The sequence below is a fragment of the Sporisorium graminicola genome, chromosome SGRAM_11, assembly GCF_005498985.1.
Source record: "Sporisorium graminicola strain CBS 10092 chromosome SGRAM_11, whole genome shotgun sequence".
NCBI classification, from domain to species: Eukaryota; Fungi; Basidiomycota; class Ustilaginomycetes; order Ustilaginales; family Ustilaginaceae; genus Sporisorium; species Sporisorium graminicola.
Window position 1 is genome coordinate 415,412 of NC_043721.1, and position 22,759 is coordinate 438,170.

General features: G+C 57.3%; 6 protein-coding genes across 6 annotated transcripts; 4 read left to right on the plus strand and 2 right to left on the minus strand.

Annotated features, from left to right (window-relative positions):
• Positions 1 to 2,094: 2,094 nt before the first annotated feature.
• EX895_001448 (uncharacterized protein) lies at positions 2,095 to 6,996 on the plus strand (the record flags this gene model as incomplete). Its single annotated transcript, XM_029882047.1, has 1 exon — positions 2,095 to 6,996. One exon carries the CDS (start codon positions 2,095 to 2,097, stop codon positions 6,994 to 6,996), a length of 4,902 nt encoding a protein of 1,633 aa, XP_029741648.1.
• Positions 6,997 to 7,877: 881 nt separating this feature from the next.
• EX895_001449 (uncharacterized protein) lies at positions 7,878 to 10,076 on the plus strand (the record flags this gene model as incomplete). The annotated part of the gene is made up of 1 exon (XM_029882048.1): positions 7,878 to 10,076. One exon carries the CDS (start codon positions 7,878 to 7,880, stop codon positions 10,074 to 10,076), a length of 2,199 nt encoding a protein of 732 aa, XP_029741649.1.
• A 312-nt stretch (positions 10,077 to 10,388) lies between these two features.
• Positions 10,389 to 13,883, plus strand: EX895_001450 (uncharacterized protein; the record flags this gene model as incomplete). Its single annotated transcript, XM_029882049.1, has 1 exon — positions 10,389 to 13,883. One exon carries the CDS (start codon positions 10,389 to 10,391, stop codon positions 13,881 to 13,883), a length of 3,495 nt encoding a protein of 1,164 aa, XP_029741650.1.
• Positions 13,884 to 14,135: 252 nt separating this feature from the next.
• On the minus strand, positions 14,136 to 14,947 carry EX895_001451 (uncharacterized protein; the record flags this gene model as incomplete). Its single annotated transcript, XM_029882050.1, has 3 exons — positions 14,136 to 14,147; positions 14,228 to 14,789; positions 14,877 to 14,947. 3 exons carry the CDS (start codon positions 14,945 to 14,947, stop codon positions 14,136 to 14,138), a joined length of 645 nt encoding a protein of 214 aa, XP_029741651.1.
• Positions 14,948 to 15,746: 799 nt separating this feature from the next.
• Positions 15,747 to 17,369, plus strand: EX895_001452 (uncharacterized protein; the record flags this gene model as incomplete). The annotated part of the gene is made up of 1 exon (XM_029882051.1): positions 15,747 to 17,369. One exon carries the CDS (start codon positions 15,747 to 15,749, stop codon positions 17,367 to 17,369), a length of 1,623 nt encoding a protein of 540 aa, XP_029741652.1.
• Positions 17,370 to 18,194: 825 nt separating this feature from the next.
• On the minus strand, positions 18,195 to 19,267 carry EX895_001453 (uncharacterized protein; the record flags this gene model as incomplete). The annotated part of the gene is made up of 2 exons (XM_029882052.1): positions 18,195 to 19,094; positions 19,214 to 19,267. 2 exons carry the CDS (start codon positions 19,265 to 19,267, stop codon positions 18,195 to 18,197), a joined length of 954 nt encoding a protein of 317 aa, XP_029741653.1.
• Positions 19,268 to 22,759: the final 3,492 nt, after the last annotated feature.

The window sequence follows — 22,759 nt, forward strand, 5'->3', positions numbered from 1 at the left end:
TCCAGAATGCGTTTCCCTGCTGCGCCCTTTCGAGTGTTTAGGGCTGGCACTTTGTTCGTTCAACGACGGGCAAGTCAAGGGATCAAGACGTATTTGTCCGAAGCGCAATGAGACGGCAACATTACCAGCCAGACGGCAGAGTGCGTGCGAACATCGCGAACGATGGTCGGACTGTGTTTGACTCACGACGCCATACCAGCGTGTCTGGGCCGGGCAGTGTAGGGAGTTGATGTCTTAGATCGAGCGGCTAGTGTGGGGTCAGGAAAGGCGGTTACACAGAGAGATACGCATGCGTCCGTGGCTCCAATGAATCGGAGTGAATGGTGTCAGGCGACCATCAACACACCGAGCCTTGACAGGACAGAAAGGATCAACACATGTTGAAACAGAAAGGTGTAGAGGTGCTAGGAGACGACGCTCGAGCACGAATGGCATGAGAGGCGAAACTGCGGTGGCGCTTGTGCTGCTGTGGCTTGTTGTTTTTTGTATTCGTTCCTGGCTCGCTCGCTCTTTCTTGGCCTGTCTGTAACCTGCCGTATTTAGACTTTGGCCCTGATCAACGGTCGACATGCACATCGCTTATCCCTGCATGCCACTGCCACCGGGACGTCTTGTTCGTTTCTTTCCCTTGTGGTCTCGTTCCTTCTTTCCTTCTTTCGAATTCGCTTGGATGGCCGCAAATCGTAGTTGTGGTTACTATGTACGAGTGTGATTGGAAGCAGCATCGTTGCAGCTCGTGAAGTGGATCCGCAGTGAATCTATCAGCTGCGGTTTCAGGCATCGGCACCTCCGGTCTGCAAGCCAAGACACTTGTTTCAAAGCGGTAAAGAGCAGCCGCCAATTCGATCGCGTTCATTTTGCAACGCTTCCGACCGCATCGGAACCCCCACTCTGGTGCCAAATGACTCTTTTAGCAGCGACTGTTTCCAAGTTCGAGTTTGCACAATTTACAAACGCCAGAGCCATCCACTGGAGCTGTCCAGCCTTTCAGTTCACGCCAAGCAAGCCAGCCAGCTTCTCATATGATCACATCCTCTTCTTGACATGACTATGAAAGCGCAAGTCGAGCTCGACTTGGTGCGGAAAAGCGAGATGTTTAGCGGGGCTTCCAACCTTGGGTCTGATCGAGATTCAGCTGAGATTCGACTTAGCTCGTGTAAGCGAGCCAATTCGGAAGCACACCAGCCCAACCAAACGCCGTAGTGCCAAACTGCTTCCGCGAATTCAATACGTTAGTCGCTAGCATTTGGCGACTCACCCCGCGCTGCTCCAAAGAAGAGCCCTGCCCTCCTCTCTTTCTCTCTCACACCGCCGCCCCTTGCTTCTGCTGCTGCCGTTCCGTTTAGCAAATTGGCCCTTTGGCCGTCGGGCTGAATTTCAGCAAATCTGTCCGCAAGCAGCAGCAGCAGCAGCAGCAGCAGCACAGGGCAACGCGCACGCATGCTGTCTGCAACGCACCACTTTGGCTTTGTGGTTTCAGCCTCCGCCTCTTCTCGCAGCAAGGAAGCCCAGTAGACGAGACAGATTCTAGCCTTCGCCCGTCAGTGCCACTCGTGTCGCACACTCTTGTCCCCATCGGTCATTATTCGCCTTCCTCGTTCCCTCGCTCCGTTTTCGACTCCATCGACTCCATCGCCTGTTCCGCCCCTCCCTCTCCCTTTCTTCCACACTTTCCCTCTCCCCGATCAAGTGGCTTTCTCTTGATACCATATCGACCGCCATCCTACACTCAGCGTCATGCTCCACCTCAACTTCCTGGCTCACCCTTGATCGCGAGACACTCGACTTTCATCACCACTATCGCACCGCTTAACACATTCGCTCGGGACGACGATAACTACCGCATCTTTTACACCTTGTACAGCATCCTCCATACAAGATCGTTCCACCCTGCATCGAAGACCTACGTGTTTTTCAATCTCTCCCCCTACAAGCACTTTTCGCGAGATCGCTACGTCAACGCAAATTTCCCCCGCAGGTCGTTCCTCGTTGCTGCTCAAGGCAGAGAAAGGCAAACAAAGGCAAAGAACGGCTGGCCGCTGCAAGAGGTCTTGTTGCCATCAGACTCCAAAATAGGCCCCTTTGCGCAAAGGCATGACTGTGACGTACGTCCGCTCTCCAAGTTTCTCCGCACACACCACTTCTCCACCGCAATCTCCGCTCGTGCCCAGCGCCTCCTGCACCTGGTCTACCTCGCCTGCCATCGGTCCCACTTCGCCGCGCGCTGCCTCGCGTGCTTTTGGCACCTCGGTCCCAGCTGCGGCTGCTTCCGATTCAGCCTCTGCCGAAAAGCTAACCACCTCGGCCTCGGCACCCGTTCTCGCTGATCACTTGTCTAGCGCCAGCAGCATTCTCATCCGCAACGAACGCATGGAAGCAGGCCTCAGCTTGAGAAGAAGCCCACTCATCCCCACCGCTGAGTTTGAGCCAGAGCCAAGCACCCCTGCTACCTACTCTCCTCGCCTTCCCGACAACGTCACCCTTGTTGACCAACTCGAATCCGTCGACGCCCGCTACGAGCCTACATTTACCGGCGACATTGACCTTCACAACGATCGCTTTGTCTATCGACGACCTTACGTTGATCGCGGTCTCTCACACACCAAACGTCGCACCCAGCTCATCCTCGAGCAAAAATACCACCTGCATCGCTTGGCCGGCTCTCCTGGTACATCACCCAACGAACCAGACTCTTTCAAAACTTCCGCCGCTTCGTTCCCTCGTTCGCAAAGCGCAAGACGTCCTGGAACCGCGCCTCAGCATTCTAGCTCCCCACACACGCCCGACTGGGCTCCTGCTCACCTCAACTCTGCTAGCAGAACACTTATCACTTCATCCGGAGGTCTGCGAGAACTCACCACCGGTGCATCAGCTCAGCCCGCGTCCAAGCGTGCCTCTTGGATTCGACGCACACGCGACTTTGAGACACACAGCGACTCTCACCACACTCACTCCTCCGGTTTACTCGAAGCTGCACCCATCACAGCCTCGATCAAAGCTTCCCGGCGTCACAGCAGCTTCCTCACTGGTGACTACCGGACTGCTACACTAATCCCCATCCTTGCCAGCAACAGTTTCGACGCACGCTCCAAAAAAGACGCCAGACGTCGAAGTTACATGTCCGACAAGTCGGCGTCTCCTCTATCCAATCTGTCCACTTCTCCCGTACTTGTCGCCTCCTCCGGCCTAGTCGGTGCGCCTGTTTCCAAGCGCGACTCAATGCTTTCCAACGACTCTTCTGCCACCTCCTCGTCCAAGGACGGCAGGCTCTCTGTCGACAACGTCGAATTTGAGGGCGATGATCTCAAGCATCAGGCTCAGAGCTCAGCTTCCTCAGGATCCGGTCACGACGAAAGTGTACCAGTCGGCTCCATGAAAGGGCACGTTCGCAGCGCAACCGATGCAGACTCCAAAACTGTCGAGGTGTTCATCACGCCTCGATCCAGCGCTGAGCACGAACAGGGCGGCGCCAAGTCCTCCATTGACCCTCTCAGCGAAACCGACAGCTCGCGTACGACAGAACAGGCCAAGGGGCCATCGCATGATGCTGTCGAAGTCGCTCAAATTGACTGCATAGAATCGGAGAAGCTTGCCAGCGCTTCTCTTACTGATGCGGAGCTGGTAGCGGCTCCCGCGATCTCATCCACCACACTTGGCCCTGTCGAGACTGCCGTTGTCCCACCCACGCCCACGCCAACAGCTCCAGAATGGGCGTCGCGCGAAGCAGGCGCAGTATCTCCGACCAGCAGTCCATCCGCAAGCTTCAGGCCCCTTCCTCGTGCGGACGAGCCGGGCGCAAGTCCAAAAAGTCCGTTTGGCACGCTCATTGTCCCTCAAGGAAAAGCAAATGGAAGCGGACGTGGCAGTGGCCGACGTGACAGTTCAACCTCGATTACCTCGGCAGCCAGCTCAACTTCGACCTACCGAATTCGACGAAAGGCGGTTCCTTCGGACGTCGACCCATCAGAGCGCCGCCCAAGTGCTGCCAGTGGCATCAGTTCCGACGCAGGCGAATTCTCTCCTCAACCAAGCCCCGCTCAAGAAAAGGCGCCCTTGCCACCTCCCAAGGAGAACGGCGTCCATTCCCTCTCAGCTGCGCGCGACCCGAGCACCTTTATGCGCATGGCTCAAGAAGCTGCACGTGCACACATGCTCGAGAGGGGCGCGGGAGCCGGCAGACAGCGACCTAGCACAGCAGCTACTGCTTCGGCTACGCCCGCACCTTTCGGACTGGGTATCGTTCAACAACCCAAGGCGAGCGGCTCTTCCCGCGATGTCTCAACCAACCAGCAATTGTCCGCCGGTGCCACACCCACCGCAACTCGCACCCCTTCACGAGCCACCATCAAAAGACCCACCACGGCTCCCGTCGGGTCAACTGATCAATTCCGCGCAGTCAGCGATGCGCAGAAGTCGGTTCTCGAAGTTGAAGGACTTCAATTCGTCCTGGACAAGGAAGATGCGACCAAACCGAAAGCTGCACAGGACTCCTCGCCCTCGATCCCCAACGCAGTTCGCTTCGTGCAACCGCAGCGGGTCGGCAGCAGTGGGGCAAGCCCGGCTGGCTTGACCAAGCGAGACTCGCAAACGAGCGCCAAGCACGGCTCAATCAAGCTCGGCGGCGCCAGTCGCAGAGGTAGCGCAAGCACAGACACTGCCGTTCCAGCCAATGGCGCTCCCGCCAAATCTGGTGGTTGGGGTCTCGAGGAAGAGCTCCAGATTGTTGATCGGGCCCGAAATGCAGACGGCGGCGCTCAGAAGAAGGGTGCTGCACCACGACCCGAGTCGATGCTCAGAACCAAGAAAGCGACGGATGACAAGAACGATGTGCTGTTCAAGAGTCAGGATGAGTCGGAAGATGTCAAGGCCGCTGCCCGCGAGGCTGGAATCCCCGAAGGCTCGTATGCCATCCATCCTCCCTCGATGCTGCAGCTCTTTGAAGCATCGCAATGCCTCGTCTATAATCAGAACGGCCAAGAAGTTCTCTTCGGAGATCTTTTCAAGAAGCGTCGCACTCTGGTCTGCTTCCTTCGGCACTGGTGGTGTGGTTTCTGTCAGCAATTTGCTATGTCCATCCGCAACATCGACCCGCTTCCGCTGAAGAAGGCCAACCTGGACTTTGTCATTGTGGGTCAGGGAGACTGGCAAGTCATCAAGGCATATCGCGAGGTCATGCAGGTACAGTATCCTATGTTTGCCGATCCCAAGCGCAACGTGTATCGCGCGCTGGGCATGACGCTGCGCACCAACGATGCCAACCCAGCTTGCGCACGTCCGGACTATGCGAGCTTGGGCATGACCAAGGGCATTCTCGTTGCCATCAAGAAGGGACTGTTCGACATGCCCATCCGTAATCCCGGTGACATGAAGCTGCTCGGTGGCGATTTCATCTTGGGTCCTGGTCTGCAATGCTCGTTTACGCATCGAATGACGACGGCAGACGGCCATATGGACATTCCCAGGATCTTGGCGCAAGCCGGCTGCGATTTGTCGCTCAAGACGCCCAAGCCCATGTTTACGCTGAATGAGAAAGAGGCGCGCGCCGCCATGTTGGCTGGTGGCAACTCCAACCGGCGAGGACAGCCACGCTCTCTGGGTCGATCGCGTGGGAAGAAAACGACCAAGAGCGATGCAGGAGGCACGCTGGATACGAGCTTTGGTAGTGCGGCAGGCTCAACGATGGCAGGGTCGATGTCGGTTAGCAGCAGCAACACGCGCTTCGCCAGACCTAGCCTGTGGGGTCGCTTTCCCGGTCGGTTCAGCAAGTCGCAAGTGTCACTTGACCAATCGGCGTCGACGGCGGATCTCAGCAACGACTTTTCGCCCGCACGTGGACTGGCTGCAGGACCTCGTTCTGCGTCCGCCATGCGGAAGGTGTCGTACGACGGACGTGTTCGGGACTCATTCGAGACGCAGCAAACCGATATCGAGTTCGAATCGCGTGCCACTTCGTTCGACACGAGAGGCCGTCCTAGCGACGTTTCGGCTCCGGTCGGCATGAGCGCACTCAACAAAACGCAGTCCATGTCTGAGTTGCGCCGCAGGTTCGAGATGGGCGCCCTGGGAAGTCTCAGGGCGAAGAGCGGACGTCAGGAGCCTTCGGGCGGCAAATTGTCGCTCGAGGTGCCTAGCGCTAATAGGGACAGATTGCAGCACAGCATTTCGAGCAAGTCGCTACGTGGTGCGCAGTCCAACGGCGCCTCGACACCGGTTGCAAAGCCAGTGAATCCAACAGGTGGCAAAGCTGGATCGAACGGCTCTGTGCCCATGTCCGTCTTCCGCAACAACGTGATTTCGCAAGCGAGTGGAAGTGCCGCACCTGCGCCTGCAGCGACTGGCCTTGGCATTGCTGCTCCCGGTGTTGACCCGGCGGACGGAGCCGTTGGATCCTCGGCCGTTGAGAAGGCTGCCGTAGTCGACGGCACTGCTCCGTCGATCAAGGCCACGGTAACGGCGGTGCCAACCACAGCTGCGAGCTTCTCGGCACCGGGAAGCTTCCTCACAGATCTCGACGTGTTCGACTCTCTCTCCGCCTCACCTGCGCCAAAGTCCAAGAACCATGGCGAAAAGGGCATGCTGAGCCCCAGTATTTTCGACAGCGGCTTGTCTCCCAGCCAGTTTAGCGACAGCGGTTTCACCCCAGAAGCAGCCGATGCGGATAGTGACACGGAACCATCCATGTCGGCTGCACAGTCGCCTGCTCGCTCGCAGCGCACTACTGCCGCAAGCACTCAAAACAGCCCCGGCGGCGGTGCACTTGGCCCCAGCGCCAGCTCGAGCTTTTACAGTTTCAACACGTTCCGTGCCAAGCGGTTAGAGCACTTGGTCGAGGAGGCGGACGAGGAGGCAGATGAATCGCATTCTAGGGATCAGATGAGGCATAAGTCTGGAGAGGATGAGGAGGGGGAGGAGGACGAGGAGGACGAGGAAGAGGATGAGGAAGAAGAGAATGACGAGCCCATCGAGTTTGAGGATGACCGTTCTGGAGGCTTTTGAGCCGCATCTCTGGACCTCATGTGGTAGGGAAGGCTTGTTGAGTTAATTTGTATGTGCTTGCTGGAATCCCGTTAATGCCACATCCCTTCCCAACTGTATTCTCCGTCTGTGATGGTCTCGAGATCGGTCTGCTGCGGATGAGCATTGTGCACAACGGGGAGGTCGACCGAAAAGTGTTGGTCTCTCTTGTGAGACAATGCACACGTGTCGGACTCTCGCGCAAAAAATATTGCAAAATTCTGGAAGGAGGCTCGGTTGATGCACAATGTGCATGGTTCCGGGTCTTGGCATTTGCGTGTCAATGGCGGGATTCTCCTTTCGTCGAATACGAGCGCGAGCAATATCCTCCACTGTCGCTTGATCATGGTCGCTACTGTGATGGGAGGCTCTGGTGCGTGAGAAGGTGAAGATTGGTGTCGGAGGATGGTGGAGCGGGAGGTCCGACTGCACAGCCCCTTTGATGCATGCATGCAGAAACGGATGAGCCCTGCAGACTAGGTAGGAGGAAGGGTCAGTCTTATCCGACATTTGCTTCCCGCTCGGATCGCACGCTAGGCAGACGCTGCATGCCCGCTGCTGCAGAAGACTATTCCCACATAAAAGAAACCCACTGCTTTGCTGTGCTTTCATCGACCGTCGGTGCGTTCCAAAGATCCTGGACAGGAGTTTGTAGCGTTCAAGTTTTCGACACTCTCAGCTACGTACAACTCACACTTGTCTCTCTCCCTTTGCCATTGTTCCAGCTAAGCCATTCAGCACAAGCAGCTGGTTCCGTGCCGCAACTTCATTGACACCTACTCCTTCCCTCATCTCTACCTCACCAACAAGATCGACCAACGCCTCTGCTTTCGCTTCCTATCGTCACAAGGCGTGCACTCACCATGTCTGACTTTCACCGGCCGTTTCGAGACCAGCACGTCAGGCAGCCGACGCCAGACGAACAAGAGCAAGAATTGATCATCGATCCCAACCTGTACGGCCCCTTTGGGCATCGCTACCACGATAGTACCGTCGAGCACTCTCACCCGAACCATGAAGCTTCGCAGCCTTCGATGACGAGCTGGCACGAGGTTGAGACGACCGAACAGCACCTTGAGCACACGAAAGCCCCACCACACGAGACGGCAATCCCGCTGCATCCCATTGGCACCGCACATTCCAACGCCAGCCACGCCGATTTCGTCACGCACGCTGCACCCATGGCCACCAACTCTTCGCAGGACAGCAAACACACGGCGCAGTCGAGCATCGAAAACTACCCACCTTCGTCTTCGCTCACGCCCCTGCGACGTCCATCCAAGGGGTTTCACGAGCACTCTCGTGCGGGCAGCCTGTTCGATATCGTCCACGGGCGCGAGCGGAGCAAAGCGTCCGACAAGCCGCACGTCGAGCTGCACGGCGACGACGTGCCCATCACATTTCGACACCTGCTCAAACGCCCCGTGATCCGACAGTGGCTGCACGGCAACAAGCTCTATCGCGAAAAGGACGAGCGCAAACCGAGCCAGTTCGAGCTCGTGTTCGATCTCATCTTTGTCGCCGTCGTCAACAAGCTTGGGCACGCGACGGCCGAGAGCAGCTCGGCGATCAATGCGCTCAAATTCGTCCTGTCCTTCTGGCCGTGTTTCAGCATCTGGACGGATGTGCGACTGTTTTTGAATACAAGTGGAACGGATGATATGCTCGAGAGGCTGCTGCTGCTGGGGTGGATGATCTTGCTCAGTGGCTACTGTGCCAATGTGTCTGCTGTCGAGATCGTCAAGGCAACGCCCGAGCTATTGGCGCAGCTGCACAGCGAGGAAGCTGCGGGCGATGCACCGGCTCAGCAGGTGGCGCACGGTCTCGTAGCCGAAATCGGGCAGATCTTCCGTCGCAGCGAGTCCGCAGGCGGTGAGGCGGCTGCCGAGAGCATCAAGCTAGCGGTACCCGCATTTGACAACTACTGGTTCACCGAGGGCTACGATCGAGCCATCCATGCGGCGATTGGGTTCTTCTTGGTGGCCAAGCTGTGGAGACTGGGTGTCTACATCTACTACGGCTTCTGTCTGCCCAAGTTCCGCAAGGCTCTGTGGCTCAATGCGTTCGCGTTGACTGTGATTGCTGCGATCTACATCCCTATCACGCTGACGAGCGACCCGCTGGTGATCCTCGTGCTCATGTCGACGGGAATCGGCGTCGAGCTCGCGCGCGCCTACCTCGTCGCTGCCGCAATCAAACTCTTCCACGGCCGCCAAAAACGCACGGGTAATCACATGTTCATCCCCGCCCAGTCGCACGAACACTCGATCGAGCGCTACGTTCTCTTTGTTATCCTTATCGTCGGCGAGTCGATCATCAGCAGCAACTTCACCGCCAGCCCCGGCCACTACGGAGTGCAGGACGAGTTTGGTCGTGCCGCCCTTGGGATTGCAATCAGCGTGCTCGTCATCTGGATCTACTACGACGCAGACGGCAGCAGGGTCTACCAGCATGCGCTGCGACGCAACTCGTTTACCAGCATCACGTTTAGCCACATCCACTATCCGCTCTCCGCCGCGCTCGTGCTCATGGCTGCCGCGCTGTCGTCGCTCATCTCGCATGCCGAGATCCAGGGGGGCTACGTGTGGTACTTTGCCGGCTCGGCATCGTGCGTGCTGGTGTGCTTGGGCCTGATCGGGTGCATGCATAGGAACCTCGACGTGCACGCCTCGACGCTGCTCCCCCGCTGGGTGCGGAGCATCGGGCTGCGATTCCTGGTGGCTGTCGAATTCGCCTTACTGCCGCTAAAACAAGATTGGGACTCGCTCAGCCTCATGAGTGTCGTCACGGGCAGCTTGCTGTTTATCGTGCTGACCGAGACATTCGGCAAGATCGGCGCGGTTGGGCGCAGGTTTGATGCGGAGAAGAGCAGGGAGCTGTACGCAGGTATGGATGCTAGGGGAGAGAAGCAGTTGAAGCTGAATAAGCGGAGCAGCTGGCATCCGTTTGACGACCTGACTCCGGGTGAGCGGGGTGAGGAGGATGTGGGGATTGAGTCCGAGATCGGTCATTTGGAGGAGCGCGATTTGACGCATGGTCAGAGATGGGCTTATGCTGCCTAGTTTATAGAGACTTTTTCCCTTTAGGATTCGCATCGTTTGCACAACACATTCGTTTAGAGCACCAGCATCAGCATTCGCAATTACATCGTCCTTGTCCTTCTCAGAAAGTTTCGAGGGAGGCTGTGACGGAGTGATGACCAGAGGCCCGACGAAGGATGCGTGGGAACAAGCTCGCTCTTGGCAAGCCGTCAAAAAGTGTGGAGGTTCTCTGTCCGAATTCCGATCTTTTATTGCCGCCGTTTCTTCTTCAGGTCAGAAAATCTTCTCGACAACTTTCTGCTTTCTCTACTCACAACAACCTTGCAACCAGCCATGAAGCTGCCCGCCTTATCTAGCAGGCTCCTGCTAGATGGTGCACACACGACCAGCCACCTACACCCCGCATCCTCCGCAAGCCGAGCCTTCCGAACCTGCACACAGGCTCTGGAAAGTTGGAAGACACCCGGCGAGAATGCAAAGGACACCAACGAGCGCGCTAAGCAGCACAGAGTCACCGACACCATCCTCACCGCGTCCAGGCTGGGTCGACATGCGGAGACGATCAGCAAAGCCGCCTCGGACAAGTACTCCGGCTGGAGGCAGACGCCCGGCCCGAGCACACGTCGCAATGTCGGGCGGCCCAAGCTGTCGCGCGACGCCGGCAAGAGTCTGGCGCGGTCTGTAGCGTCCAGCAATGCAGAGACGCTGTTGGGCTCGCATGCGGCTAGTGTGTTGATGAAGCCACTGTTGCAGGCGACGAATGCGTATGACGGGTTCACCGATGGGTCTGCGAAGGGTGTCTCGGCACGCGACTTTATTGCTCCACGCAGAGAGCTCAAGCCGGGCGATTTCGTCGAAGTCCGACGCAGCAATGTCGCCGTCGGCATCGTTCTGCCTCCCCCCGAAGATGCAAAGTTGAGCCATCAGGAAGCAATCAAGGCGCACAGGACTAGCGCCGGCATGCGGGACCTCTACGTCCTCGTGACATCGGGCCAGATCGTGCTGTACAAGGACACCGATGTGATGATCCAGATCCCTGGAGTCATTGAATCGAGCCTCACATACGCAGCAGCTGCAACGAGCAAGCACTACGTCGTTTCGAGCAACAGCCTCGACAGCCCGGTCAACAGCGATGGCTCGCACGACGCCCACTCGTTCGCCACTGCCGCCGATTCAGACCCCGTCGAAGGAACAGCTCTGCAGGAAGAACCTGTCGACGTACCCCGCTTCGAAGCCCGTGCGTCGATCTGCAACAAGCTGCGCGTGCTCGAACGGCAGAAGGAGAAAGAGCTGCAGCGGCTCCTGCCGAGCTTCCAATCGCTCTTTCTTTTGAATGCTGCTGCATCAGGTGCAAACAGCGCTGACGCGGCAACGAAACTGAGAAAGCAGAGGATGGATCTCCGCACGGGTGCGATTACGACGTTCGAAGCGGCGCGATTGATGCACGAGCTCCAGGTCCGTCGTGAAGCGCAGAAAAATCCCCAGAGGCAAGCGGAGCCGTTGACGGCCAGCACCGTCTATGCCGCGCATGCGCTGCTCATGTCGCACCCGACGCATTTCTTGGCTGACGCGCTATCACACCGCACCAGCCAGCTGTTCACATGTCGCAGCGATGCCGAGCGGGCGAATCTGTGCTTGATCTCGGGCTGGATTACGGGTCCACCCGGATCGGAGGGACAGAACTACATCGATGCCTTCTGCAGCAAAGCCAGGAAGATCCGCGAATGGGCAGAAGCTCATCCCTATGACACTTCAGGCCCACCTCGCTTCGTCGACGCACCGCACCCAAACCTCGACATCACGTGGACGCCTCAGGACAAGTCGATAATCGAGTTCATCCAGGCCAGCCTTGGCTCTCGCCGCGAAGTCCAGGAAGACACACATGGAAGTATTGCAATGGAGATTGTCAAACGTGCGGGTGGGCATTTCCGTATTCTTCCGCATCCGAACATCACCGAGTTACTCGAAGTCGACCAGGCGTCGCAGTTGATGCTGGCGGAACCGGAGCGGACTTTGGGGAGGTCGATACTCGAAACGGTCGGAACGGATGTGATGGCGGGCAGTGATTTGCAGCACGCGCTTGTGATGCGGTTGCTGACGTCCATCGGTGCACTGCCGCCGTGGCAGAACCCGATTCGGCTGGATGCGTCGTTCCGCAATGCTACGATGGGCGAGGACGGTGGCGAGCCCGAAGCGGAGCCTACCGCGACAGAGCAAGAAGCGCCGTCCCTAATGACACAGAGCCTGGCGAAGAAGTTTGGCGTGACGCTCGACAAGCAGGTTGAAGCCATTAGGCACGATTTCGGGAAGGGCCACACCGTCCACGTGATCGACGACGAGGGAGCTTTCGAGCTGGATGATGGCATCTCAATAGAGCCTATCAACGGCAGGGAGGCGGAACAGGCTTGGGTGCATGTCCACATCGCCGACCCCACGGCGTGGATCCAACCTGACGATGCTCTCGGTCAGAGGGCCGAGCGACGCTTCCAAACGCTCTACTTTCCTGAAGCGCGGTGGGCCATGTTGCCGGACGAATTTGTGCGCAGCGGCGTCGGCTTGCGTTCCGCTTCTTCCACGTCCAATGCAGTCTCAGAGGGACAGCGAGTGATGACGTTCAGCGCGCTTATCGATCTCTCGAGCGGTCTGGTACAAGACACAAAAGTCCGACCCGCGCTGGTACACAACGTGCAGACCACATCGTACAACCGGGTCAATGCGATACTTGCCGATCCCTCCGCGACGGCAGGGAGCACATCATCTGCTGAGCTGTCGTTGCTGCTCAAGATTGCGACCAGGCTGAGCGAGAACAGGGCGAGGTGCAGCGCCTTTGTCGCACACCGACCTACCTCGTCGGTCAGCGTTTCGCCTTTGCCATTGCCACATGTGACGGTATCCCCGACCGCGCTGCAAAAGCCGTACTTTTTCGCAGGGTTCCCAACCATCCAGACTGTGTCTTCCGAGTCGCAGTCGGGCGAAATCGACCGGGTCCCCGCGCTATCGCAGTTCCTCGTGTCGGAGCTCATGATCCTTGCCGGTCGAATCGCCGCCTCTTACGGAAAGGAGCACAATCTTGCCTTCGCGTACAGGTACCAGCTACGCCCAGACTCTTACAGCGAAGCGCAAGCGATCCTTGCCATGCGTACCAATCTTCCGACGGAAGGAGCTTCGGTCTCGCCCGTCTCCGAGCAAGGCTTGATCGGTCACGGACTGATCGCATACCACGACATGCTGAGCCGCGGGCTCGGGCTCAGCTCGAGCGGCTACTCTGTTGCACCGGGCGAGCATTTCTCGCTCGGCATCGTTGCAGACAACTACGGTCCTTTCACGCCTGCACCGCAACTGCGTGATGCGATCACATCCAGCGGCTACGTTCGTGCGACGAGCCCGCTACGCCGCTACGCCGACATGCTGACGCACTGGCAGATCAAGCATCACCTCGTGCACGGCCGTGCGCGTCTGCGCACGCACGAGATCGAACGCGTCCTGCCCCAGCTCGAACGCCAGGAAGTGTCGGCGAAACAGCTGATGCGCTCCGCGGAGCGGTTCTGGGTGCACGCTCTGCTGCGGCGCTCGCTGCTCGAGAAAGGTTTTGCTCAGCAAGGAACCAAGGGCCCATTCACGGCCAGAGTGGCGCTGCCCGAGGTGAGGGTCAACGCCAATACGCTGGGTGCGAGGGTCAGGGTGAACATCGAAGAGTTTGGGTTGCCCGCGGATCTCGAGTGGGGCGCGACGGAAGCACCGCCGAGCGCCAACGACTCGTTCAATGTGACGCCTGTCGCGGTGGCCATGGCTGGGATTCGGTCGGGTCTCACCGTTCGTCGAGTGTGATTCGATCCCGGTTGAAACGCATCCTCCAGAGCAATAGAGAATCCCAAGTCGTCGAGTGGACACTCAAGATTGTTTGAGAGTGAAGGCGTGAATGACGCAGCTGATTTGGTTAAGATTGTGATAAGAACGAGAAACGACAATGAGCGAGAGAGTGCCTTTGCGGGTATACTTGTACGAACGGAACAAAGGAAAGATTGGGTTGACGAGAATGGCATCGGCGGGGGAGCGTCTCTAAGGGTTTGACTCCACGCTCTAGACATCGAGCTGATTTTGCAGACACAACGCATCAGAGGTCAGTCAAGGCTTCTCAGCACCAGCTCATTTGCAGTCCATCCCGCACTTACATAAATCAGCAGCGGCTCTCCAGGACCCTTGATCTCTGGAATCGTGCACTTGAGGTCGAATGCCTTGGCGAGCAATACCTTGAAGATCTTTTGCACGTTGATGGCGTGGCTGGTGGAGCAAAAGATCAAGGGAGCCTTCATCGCCTTGGAAAAGCGTCTAGCCTGCTTGGTGATCTCGTCCTGCTCCTCGCGCGGCAGTGTGGCGTAGTGATCATACTTGGTTCCGACGAGAAAGGGGATGGCGGTCTTGTTGAATCCGCGAGCTTGTCGGTACCATTCCTTGATCGAGTTGAGCGTCGATTTGCGCGTGAGATCGAACATGAACAGGATGGCGACAGCATCGTTGCATACGAGGGGTAGCATATTGACGAATTCGCGTTGTCCACCCAGGTCCCAGATGGAGAAGGTGATCTCGGTATTACGGATTGAGATGGTCTTTTCCATAAAGTTGACTCCAAGTGTTTGGATGTAGTCTTCGTTGAAACTGCCCTCGACGTAGCGGACCATCAAACTCGTCTTGCCGATCTGCGAATCGCCGACCATTCCTACCTTGAGGATTACGCTGTGGTTGAGAGGAGCAGAGAACAAGGGGGTTAAGAATATGTGTCACTTTGCGACCAAGCAAGCAATCGAGCATTGGTTGACGCACCTTGACTTTTCGGAGCTCCCGCTGCTAGATGCATCGTGACTGCTGGACGACGAAGCGGCAGAGGCCGACATGCTGAGCGACGATCGTGTGCAAAGAGAAAGGAGGGAGGAAAGTGTTGGCTGATGCTACTCGAGCACACACACATACGAGCCTGTCGGCTGTTCCGTGCCTTGCTCGCCAGTTGGTCAAGTCGGCTTCAGGATTGATTTGAGGAAAAAGATGTGATGTTTCCGGAAAGGCTAATGGTGCGTCAAGCTGGTCGTCGAATGGGTAAAGGGCAAAAGGTGTCGGAGCAAGTGAGCGATGATGAGGTTGAGAAAAGAATTTGTGCGGCGTGAATTGGGCAGCAAGTAGCACCGGTCTTCAGGATCATGCAGAATCGAGCATGCCTGTGGGCGCTGAGGTTGAGACCAACACTTTTTACACAAATCACATTTGCGTGCACAAAGGTCACGCTGCCCCGCGTCTGTCACCAGAGCAACCTCGCTCGAAATCCCACACGCGCGTCTTGGATTCACATCGCCGATACGTAAGTCCTGTATGAACTTCCCGATAGATTCAAGCATATAATCTCGTCGACATTTCTTGTTTCACCTCGTCCTCACTCTGTCGACACACCGGCACGGCCTGTGCGAAACTCTGTTTATATCACTGCTTGCATTGGCAAAGCTCGCTAGCACTACAGCTGCAAATCGGCTTCATAACAATAACGTCGCCGCCGTCTCAAACGCACCAAATCGGCCGATCCAAGCCTAATTTTACTCCCAGCTCACCAGAGGCCCTCGCTGCCGCATCCACATCCGTTGATCCCGTGATTCTGCGGCCATCTCATTTACCTACACTTCATCTCCTGCTGCTGCAAGTCCAATCATGCCTACCGACTACGACGCGCTCTCGGACGTCAGCGAACTCACCGGCGACGGTTCCGCCAGCGATCTGCACCACGAAGAGGACGACGAGGAAACCATGGCTTCCGCACCGCGCACTCCATCCAAAAAGCGCCGTCGCATCGTCCGCGCAATGCGAGATGATGAAGACGACGAAGACGAGGTGGCTGAAGCTCTCGAGGATGACGACAACGATGCGGATGAGGATGTGGAGGAGGAGGATGCTGACGAGCTCGACGAAGACGATGAGGACTACGATGCGCCTTCGAGCTCTCGCAGGGGCCAAACGAGGACGTCCGGTCGCAAATCTGCAGCGTCAAGTCTTGCATCGTCAACACCAAAACGACCGGCGAGAACGTCGGCACGCACTACAACTACCCCGACTGCGAGCGCAGGCAAAAAGTCGCTCCGAGTCAAACTCACCCGCACGCCCAACTCCGCAGCAGCAGCAGCAGCCGCGGCGGCGGCGGCGGCGGCCGAGGCAACGGCTGCGACAAAAGAGGACTCTTCCCCGCTACCCAAGGGTCGACCCTCCAGATCAGGTGCTGCCACTTCGACCTCCACACCACCAACTCGTCGCGCCAAAGACGCTACAAAGGTCAAATGGAAGCCGCGCGGCAAAGCTAAAGACTCGGACTCAGACGAGCAAGACCTCCCCGACGCCGAAGACGATGAACTCGACGACCAAGACATGGACATCTCACGCGCTGCCACTGTCGAAGGTGACCCTCTCTCCGCCTCGGCCTCGGACGACGAGGACGCCTCCGAACCGGACGAAGCCACCACCGCCGAGATGCAAGCGATCATCGGCAAGACCGCCCGCCAACTCGCCCGCGAAGGCGGCGTCGAGTCCGTGGAACACATGGAGCTGCCCATGTTTGATCCGAACCGCAAAAAGAAGCTCACCGAGAACGAGATCGCACTGCGACGCTCCGAGACAGCGCGCAAACGCAAGAACCAGGTCGAGAAGAAGCTCGAAGACGACAAGGTCGAGACGATCAATCGGCTACTCAAGAAGCAGGTGGGAAGGAGCCGCAACAAGCTGCCGCGTGCAGGCAGTCCCGACGACTCGGACGAGGAGGCCGAGCAGGCGCGCAAGAGGGGACGCGAGGAGCTGTCGCGCAAGGCACTCAAGGAGATGCCCGCTTCGTACTTCAGGTACATCGACCGAGCCGGGGCCAAGCTGTTGGCTGTACCCTCCGGACCGCCTCTGGTCGATGAGCTGTTCGGGCCCAACTACGTCCAAGTCAACCAGGCGCTGATCGAGGAGCTGGCTACGCCGATCGCAGCGGACGGTCTGTCAGAAAAGGCAAGGGCGCTCGAGGACAAGGCAAGGAAGCGTCTCGAGGCGCAGGGCGAACAGTGGAAGCAGGACCACGCTCTCGACCGTGTCTGGGGCCCAGAAGGTCTCTACGAGTACCAGTTGCGTACCTTGTTGGGGCAGTCGAGGAAGGACTGGATCGGCTCCAGGCGTCCGCCCACGCCCGAACAGGAAGAGCAGCCGGACGACGAGGACGACGAGGCCGAGGCTAAGGGCGAGCAGCAACAGGAGGATCAAGACGAAGAAGCGCCAGACGACGTTGACGCTGAAGACGACAAAGCGTAGCTGCATGGACGGCGAAGACCTTGATGCAATTGATCAACACCTCGCACTCTCCTGGCCATTCGTCTGCACACATCTTGACATAACGTCTGACTCACAAAACGCGAATCACCTTCAGTCCATGCCAAGCCAGACAATCCCCGCAGTCAGCACACACAAAAGCCTTTTTTAGACAAAGCAAATTTGAGAGTCATATTGGTGTTGGTGCTGATTGCGACGATACTACTACAAGAGCCGTTGACGAGAAGACCCAACCCCCACAAGAAAACTGTGAGCGAGGAAAGCGGGTTATGGCGGACTGGATGCGATGAGAGAGTGATGCGAGGTGCAGATGGAAGGTAGTGGTACAAGGTGCTTGTGCGTAAGAGAGACAGATTGCATTTGACGATATTCGTGGGTGGACGTGAGATCGTGACGATCAGCGTGGATAGTGCCTGGCAGGAAATGTCGTTGACGAGACAAGTCGCAGAGCCAGTGACCAGCCCGTAACCGGGACAACACGAGATCAAGTGGGGGAGGAAAGAGAGCGCAGACGCGCCAACGGCTGGAGAGCAGTCAATCGTGAGACAAGAGAAAACGGAGCCGGTCTCGACGGAGCCAGTAGGTATGGGTTTTCTTGCGTAGCCATTTGCGGTAGAAGCGGAGCCAGAGACGACGGGACAACGGAGCTTTGATATGGGAAACGAGAGCCACGGTCGCGATCACGGAATCAAGACAAGAGAAAGGCGGAACACGGGCAAGTGCATGAGGAGCGGCTGCGTGCAGCAACAACGTGGTAAAAGATCTTCTGAGCTCGCAAGCTGATCAGTTGCCACACGTAGCCGCTCCTCATGCACTTGCCGCAACCACCTTTGGCACCTTCGGCGCCTTCGACTTCTTGCCCTTCTTTTCCGCCTCGGTGCGTGGAGGCAGAGCCTCTTCCCAGACCTTCTCGTTGAGGCCCTTGACGTCGCGGACGTGCGAGCGCTTCTCGTCCTGGGCGGCGCGCATGGTGGCCTCGTAGGCCTCGGCACCCAAGATCTTGCGCAGCTCCATCTCGTTCTTCTTCATCCAGAAGGCCGGGGGCAGCGTGCGGACCATCTTTTCGCTGGCGGCAAACACGGCGCGGTGACGCATGGCGGGCGCATCTGGGTCGTCGCGAAGGTCCGACTGCTTAGTGTTGGGCTGCATGGCATCTTTACGGTTGTACTCAAGCCTGGCCATGCCGGGCGAGAGACACTGAACCAGGTAAAAGATGTTTTCGAGCGGCTCTGGCGTGTCGAGGATGACGTTGGGGTCTCGCTCGCTGTTGTCGCCATCACCGTCGACGCGCACCTTCCAGACGAACTCGTTGTCGAGCTTGTACGAAGGGGCGTTCTCCTTGCGGCGGCGGAGCGTCTTGCGCTGCTTGCCGTCGTCGTGCTCCTCAGTCTTGTCGTCCTCTGCGGGGCGGCTGGATCGGTGGAAGTCGATGAACTTCTTTGGGATCCTGATGTACATGAAGCCGTCCTCGGTGAAGGCGCCATGAGGAGCAGTGCGGCGGAGCACGTAGAGCTCGGTGCGGGCCGACTCAGTCCCTGCCCACCCGCTGGACTCGAGCTTCTGACGCTGCTCGAGGATGAAGGGCCTAGCCTTCTCCCAGGACTCGCGAGTCCAGGGCTTGGAGACGTGGTCGAGGCGGACCATCTTCTTTGCCTCGTCCAAGACCACATCCGAGCTGTCGAAGATCACACCGCAGTCCTTGGGGCCCTGTTCCAGAAGAAGGATAATGGGAAGGGGAAGGAAAAGGGCGAGTGTCAGTGATCCTGTACGGCCGAAAGCAATGAACGGGTAGGGAATGGAGACACGACGTGAAGACGGATACGTACTGCAAGGGTGAGGTCGACGGCCTGCTCCTGGTTCTTGTTGGATTTCTTGCCCATTTTGAATGGAAAGGTTATGAGGGGGAGGGTGGGGGGTTGAAGGGGGGGAGGGAGGGGATTAGCCGGTGCTAAAGACGCTTTGAGTTGGTGGAATCGTAGCTCGAGCGGCTACGAGAAAACTTGCTGGTTGTGAGGAGCAGGGAGGAACGACTAGGCTCTAGTTCGTTCGCAGCTGGTCCAGGTAGAGATAATCAGGCGGCCGTGTGAATCGATACGACGGCGGCGAGGGGGATAGCGCTAGGAATGTGGCGATTGCAATAGCAAACGCTGCGTCTGTTGTTGGTAGAGTGTGTTGGTTAGCTGGCTGATTGGCTGTGGTCTTGAGAGAGCAATGTGCGACTCGAGAGTGACTGTATGGTGTTGATGATGAGAGAAGAAGGGAAGAAAGATGGAGCCGTCGATGGGGACGGGACTTTATACCAAGCTCACCTTACACGATGAAGCTCTCGAGGGCAACGCATCGAGGATGGCCAAGCAGGCACTGTACTGCTGCTGCTGCTGGATCGGCTGTTTCTGCGGTTCCCCACAGCTCACTCGGCACTCGACGACAGAGAATGCACGGTCCCTCGTACGCTCTCTGCAGTTAGCTATCGGAAGGGACTTGTGGTCCATGCAACGCTGCAAGCGAACGGGCGATGCAAGCACAGGCGGTACGGCAGTCTGCGCAGACCAGCTCCGATGGCGGAAAGTTGGAAGGCAGAACAGCAGAGGAGGATGCATTCGCGAGTGAGTCAAAGAACGGGTGCTCAGACTCACACGAGCAGAAGCACAGTCAGATAGAGTGTGGGAATTGGCGCAGTGGCCACGGATCAGGCCGAAGCCGGAGGGACTGGCGCAAGGACTACGGCCAAGTACAGAGAAAGAAGGCTGAGGCTGGCTTCCCATGCGGGGTATCAGAGGCCCGAAAGACGACTGTTGAGACGCCTTGTCCGTCCTCCTCTTCTGCTGGAGCGCCCGACCGTCAGCGACCTCTCTCTTGGCCCTGTGCTTTAGCTTTCCTCTTCGGTTGGCCCGACCCCATCGTCCTGAGTCCTGGGTGCTCGACACTGATGCAAGGCGAGTCCAAGCGCAAAGATGACCGGTGCTCCTCATCCTCACCTCTCACTTCTTATCCGCTTCAGAAGGGCAGCTCGAATGGCCTTGTGTTCACTTAATTGCTCCGCGTCCGCCATATCTTGCTACGATTCCAACCTGGAGCCGGGTCTTTGCTTCGACAGCATGTGTCCAGCGAGTGCAAGTCTAGTCTTTTCGTTGCAGGATTTAGCTTCGTGGGAGCTTGCTAGGCAACTGGCGCATTTGAGCAGGGTCGGAACAGCGGCAGCTTGAATAAGCTGCGTGAGCATGCAATCGAAAGAGGAGCTTCAAGTCTCGGAAGCAGTGCAAAGCCACGCCTGGAGCGCAGAGTTGCAGCAGAAGGCAGCGATAGCGCTTCCCCAAAACAAAGCACGGGGCAATTGCCCTTCTTGCTTTCTGCCAGCACTCACCGCACTTACCGCCCTCGCGATCGTATAAAAGCAGAGCCAGACACCTCGTCTCGACACCACCGTTCGTACTATACGACTCCGATGTGAGCTTTCGTTGAGGGGAAGCCATCAACGACACGGCCATATCGACCGTTCACAGAGGTACTTCTGGAGCGAGCGGGTGAAGCTACCGTCTCGTTGTGATGGCGAAGCGAGGCTGGGCGACTGCACAATTGGAGCGAGTTGAAAGTCTGGTGACTCTTGCCAACACGGCCATCTAAGCGAGGCCAAGCGCACGCCAGATAAGGCAGAGCGCACTGCGCGGATTGCGACACTTGCGGCGCTAAGGCACTTGGTCTGTCTCTGTCACTTTCTCCACTCCACAAGAGAGAAAAAAAGTGTGGGGTAACAAATGCAGGGTGCAATTGCCTTTTTTTTTGAGAGAGAGAGAGAGAGGTGGTCCAAGGCAGCAGAAAAAATGACAGTGCAGGCGCACCTTGTGATCAAAAAAGCAAAAATTGGGACCTCATGACCTCGACGGCAAGCTGCGAGATTACCACCTCCAATCCGAGCTCCGCTTCAGTCACGCTATGGTTATCGCTGCAGCTCACTAGCCGAAAAAGAAAAGGAATTGTGACATTTCTGTTTTGGGTTAGGATCACACGAGATTGTTTCGGCAGCAAGCGTCTTGTGACCTCGTTCTTGCTTTCCTCTTGTTGCGCCGGCTGCACGGCAACGCTATTCAAGTGGCCCCTGCACCTCGACCTGCATAAGGGTCAGCAACTCTACGACATATGCTGTTCTGCGCACCGACACGGCCCGACTCGGTCTGTTTCGCAGCTCCACAAGACATCCGGCCTCCTCGCTGCAGGGACGGGTGCTCACGTGATGAACAAAGGCTGGGAAGCGTGTGAGCCAAGGTTGCAGGGCTCTTTGAGGAGGAGTGCAGTGAAGTTTGGCATGCTTAGCTCGAGACCCGGGCAACCTTGTCCAGAGATTAAAGCTTTTGTGCCGGCTCACGGGCCATCTTGGAAAACAAGAGCCAAGGCAAAGGCTCAACTCCGCCTCAGTGGTTGCAGCCCCAAACGAGCAGTGGGACCCCGCCCCGAGATTGGCCGGTGACTCGCCTGTTCAATGAGACAGCAACGAAGCAACAGCACTCGTCTCTGCAGCGCTTCTGGTACACTGGGGGTCATGCTCCAGCTTGTTTCAGATCGAGAGACCACTCCTCGTTTCCGGAGATGCCAGCCAGCTCGCAGTTACATCAGTTGTGGCCGTACCACCCTTTGTCTGCTGACAGAGTCCAGGTCTTAATCGCTCGACAGGTTGTACTAGAAGATGGCCCTTCACCGTGTCTTATGTTAAGGCTATGAGCAAGTGGGGCTCTGAACAAGTGGGGGAAGATGTTGTTGGATTGGGCGCGCGGTGGAATTTTGGCGCATGGCATGTTCTAGACTCTTCCGTTCACGATCCGCACCAGAAGAGTTCGACTCTAGAGCAAGAGCAAGCCCGAGCCCATATCGGCTGTCGCAGTTGGTCTCCTAAGCATGATCCATACTGACAGCTGTGATATGCTTGTGACGATGACAGCTCTGGCTGAAGGAGCAGCAGTTGAGGGTAGCGTTGTAGGTCGCCATGTTAGGTCCACAACTGGACGATTTGTTAAGTTTTGAGGCCACCTACTTTGTTCAGTTCTCAGAGACAACTTCCGAGTCACCTCATCGGGCTAAAGAAGATCCCAGAAGTGGCCCGATAACATTCATTTGGATCTCAAACAGCCAGGTCGCCGAAGCTCCGGAAGCAGCCTGCTGTGCATCGTCTTGGATCTGATAAGCTTTGAGCTTGTATCAAAGTCGACATCGACGTTGAAATTGCTTTGCAACCTGGACTGCAGCGGAACTGTAATGTAGTATCCATCTCAGCTTCTAGCCTTTTCTTCGGCGATGCGATTTGCAGTGGAACTAGGCACCGTATCGACGTCGATGTCAAACCCCTTTGCAAACACGGACTGCAGCGAAGCTCTGTTTTT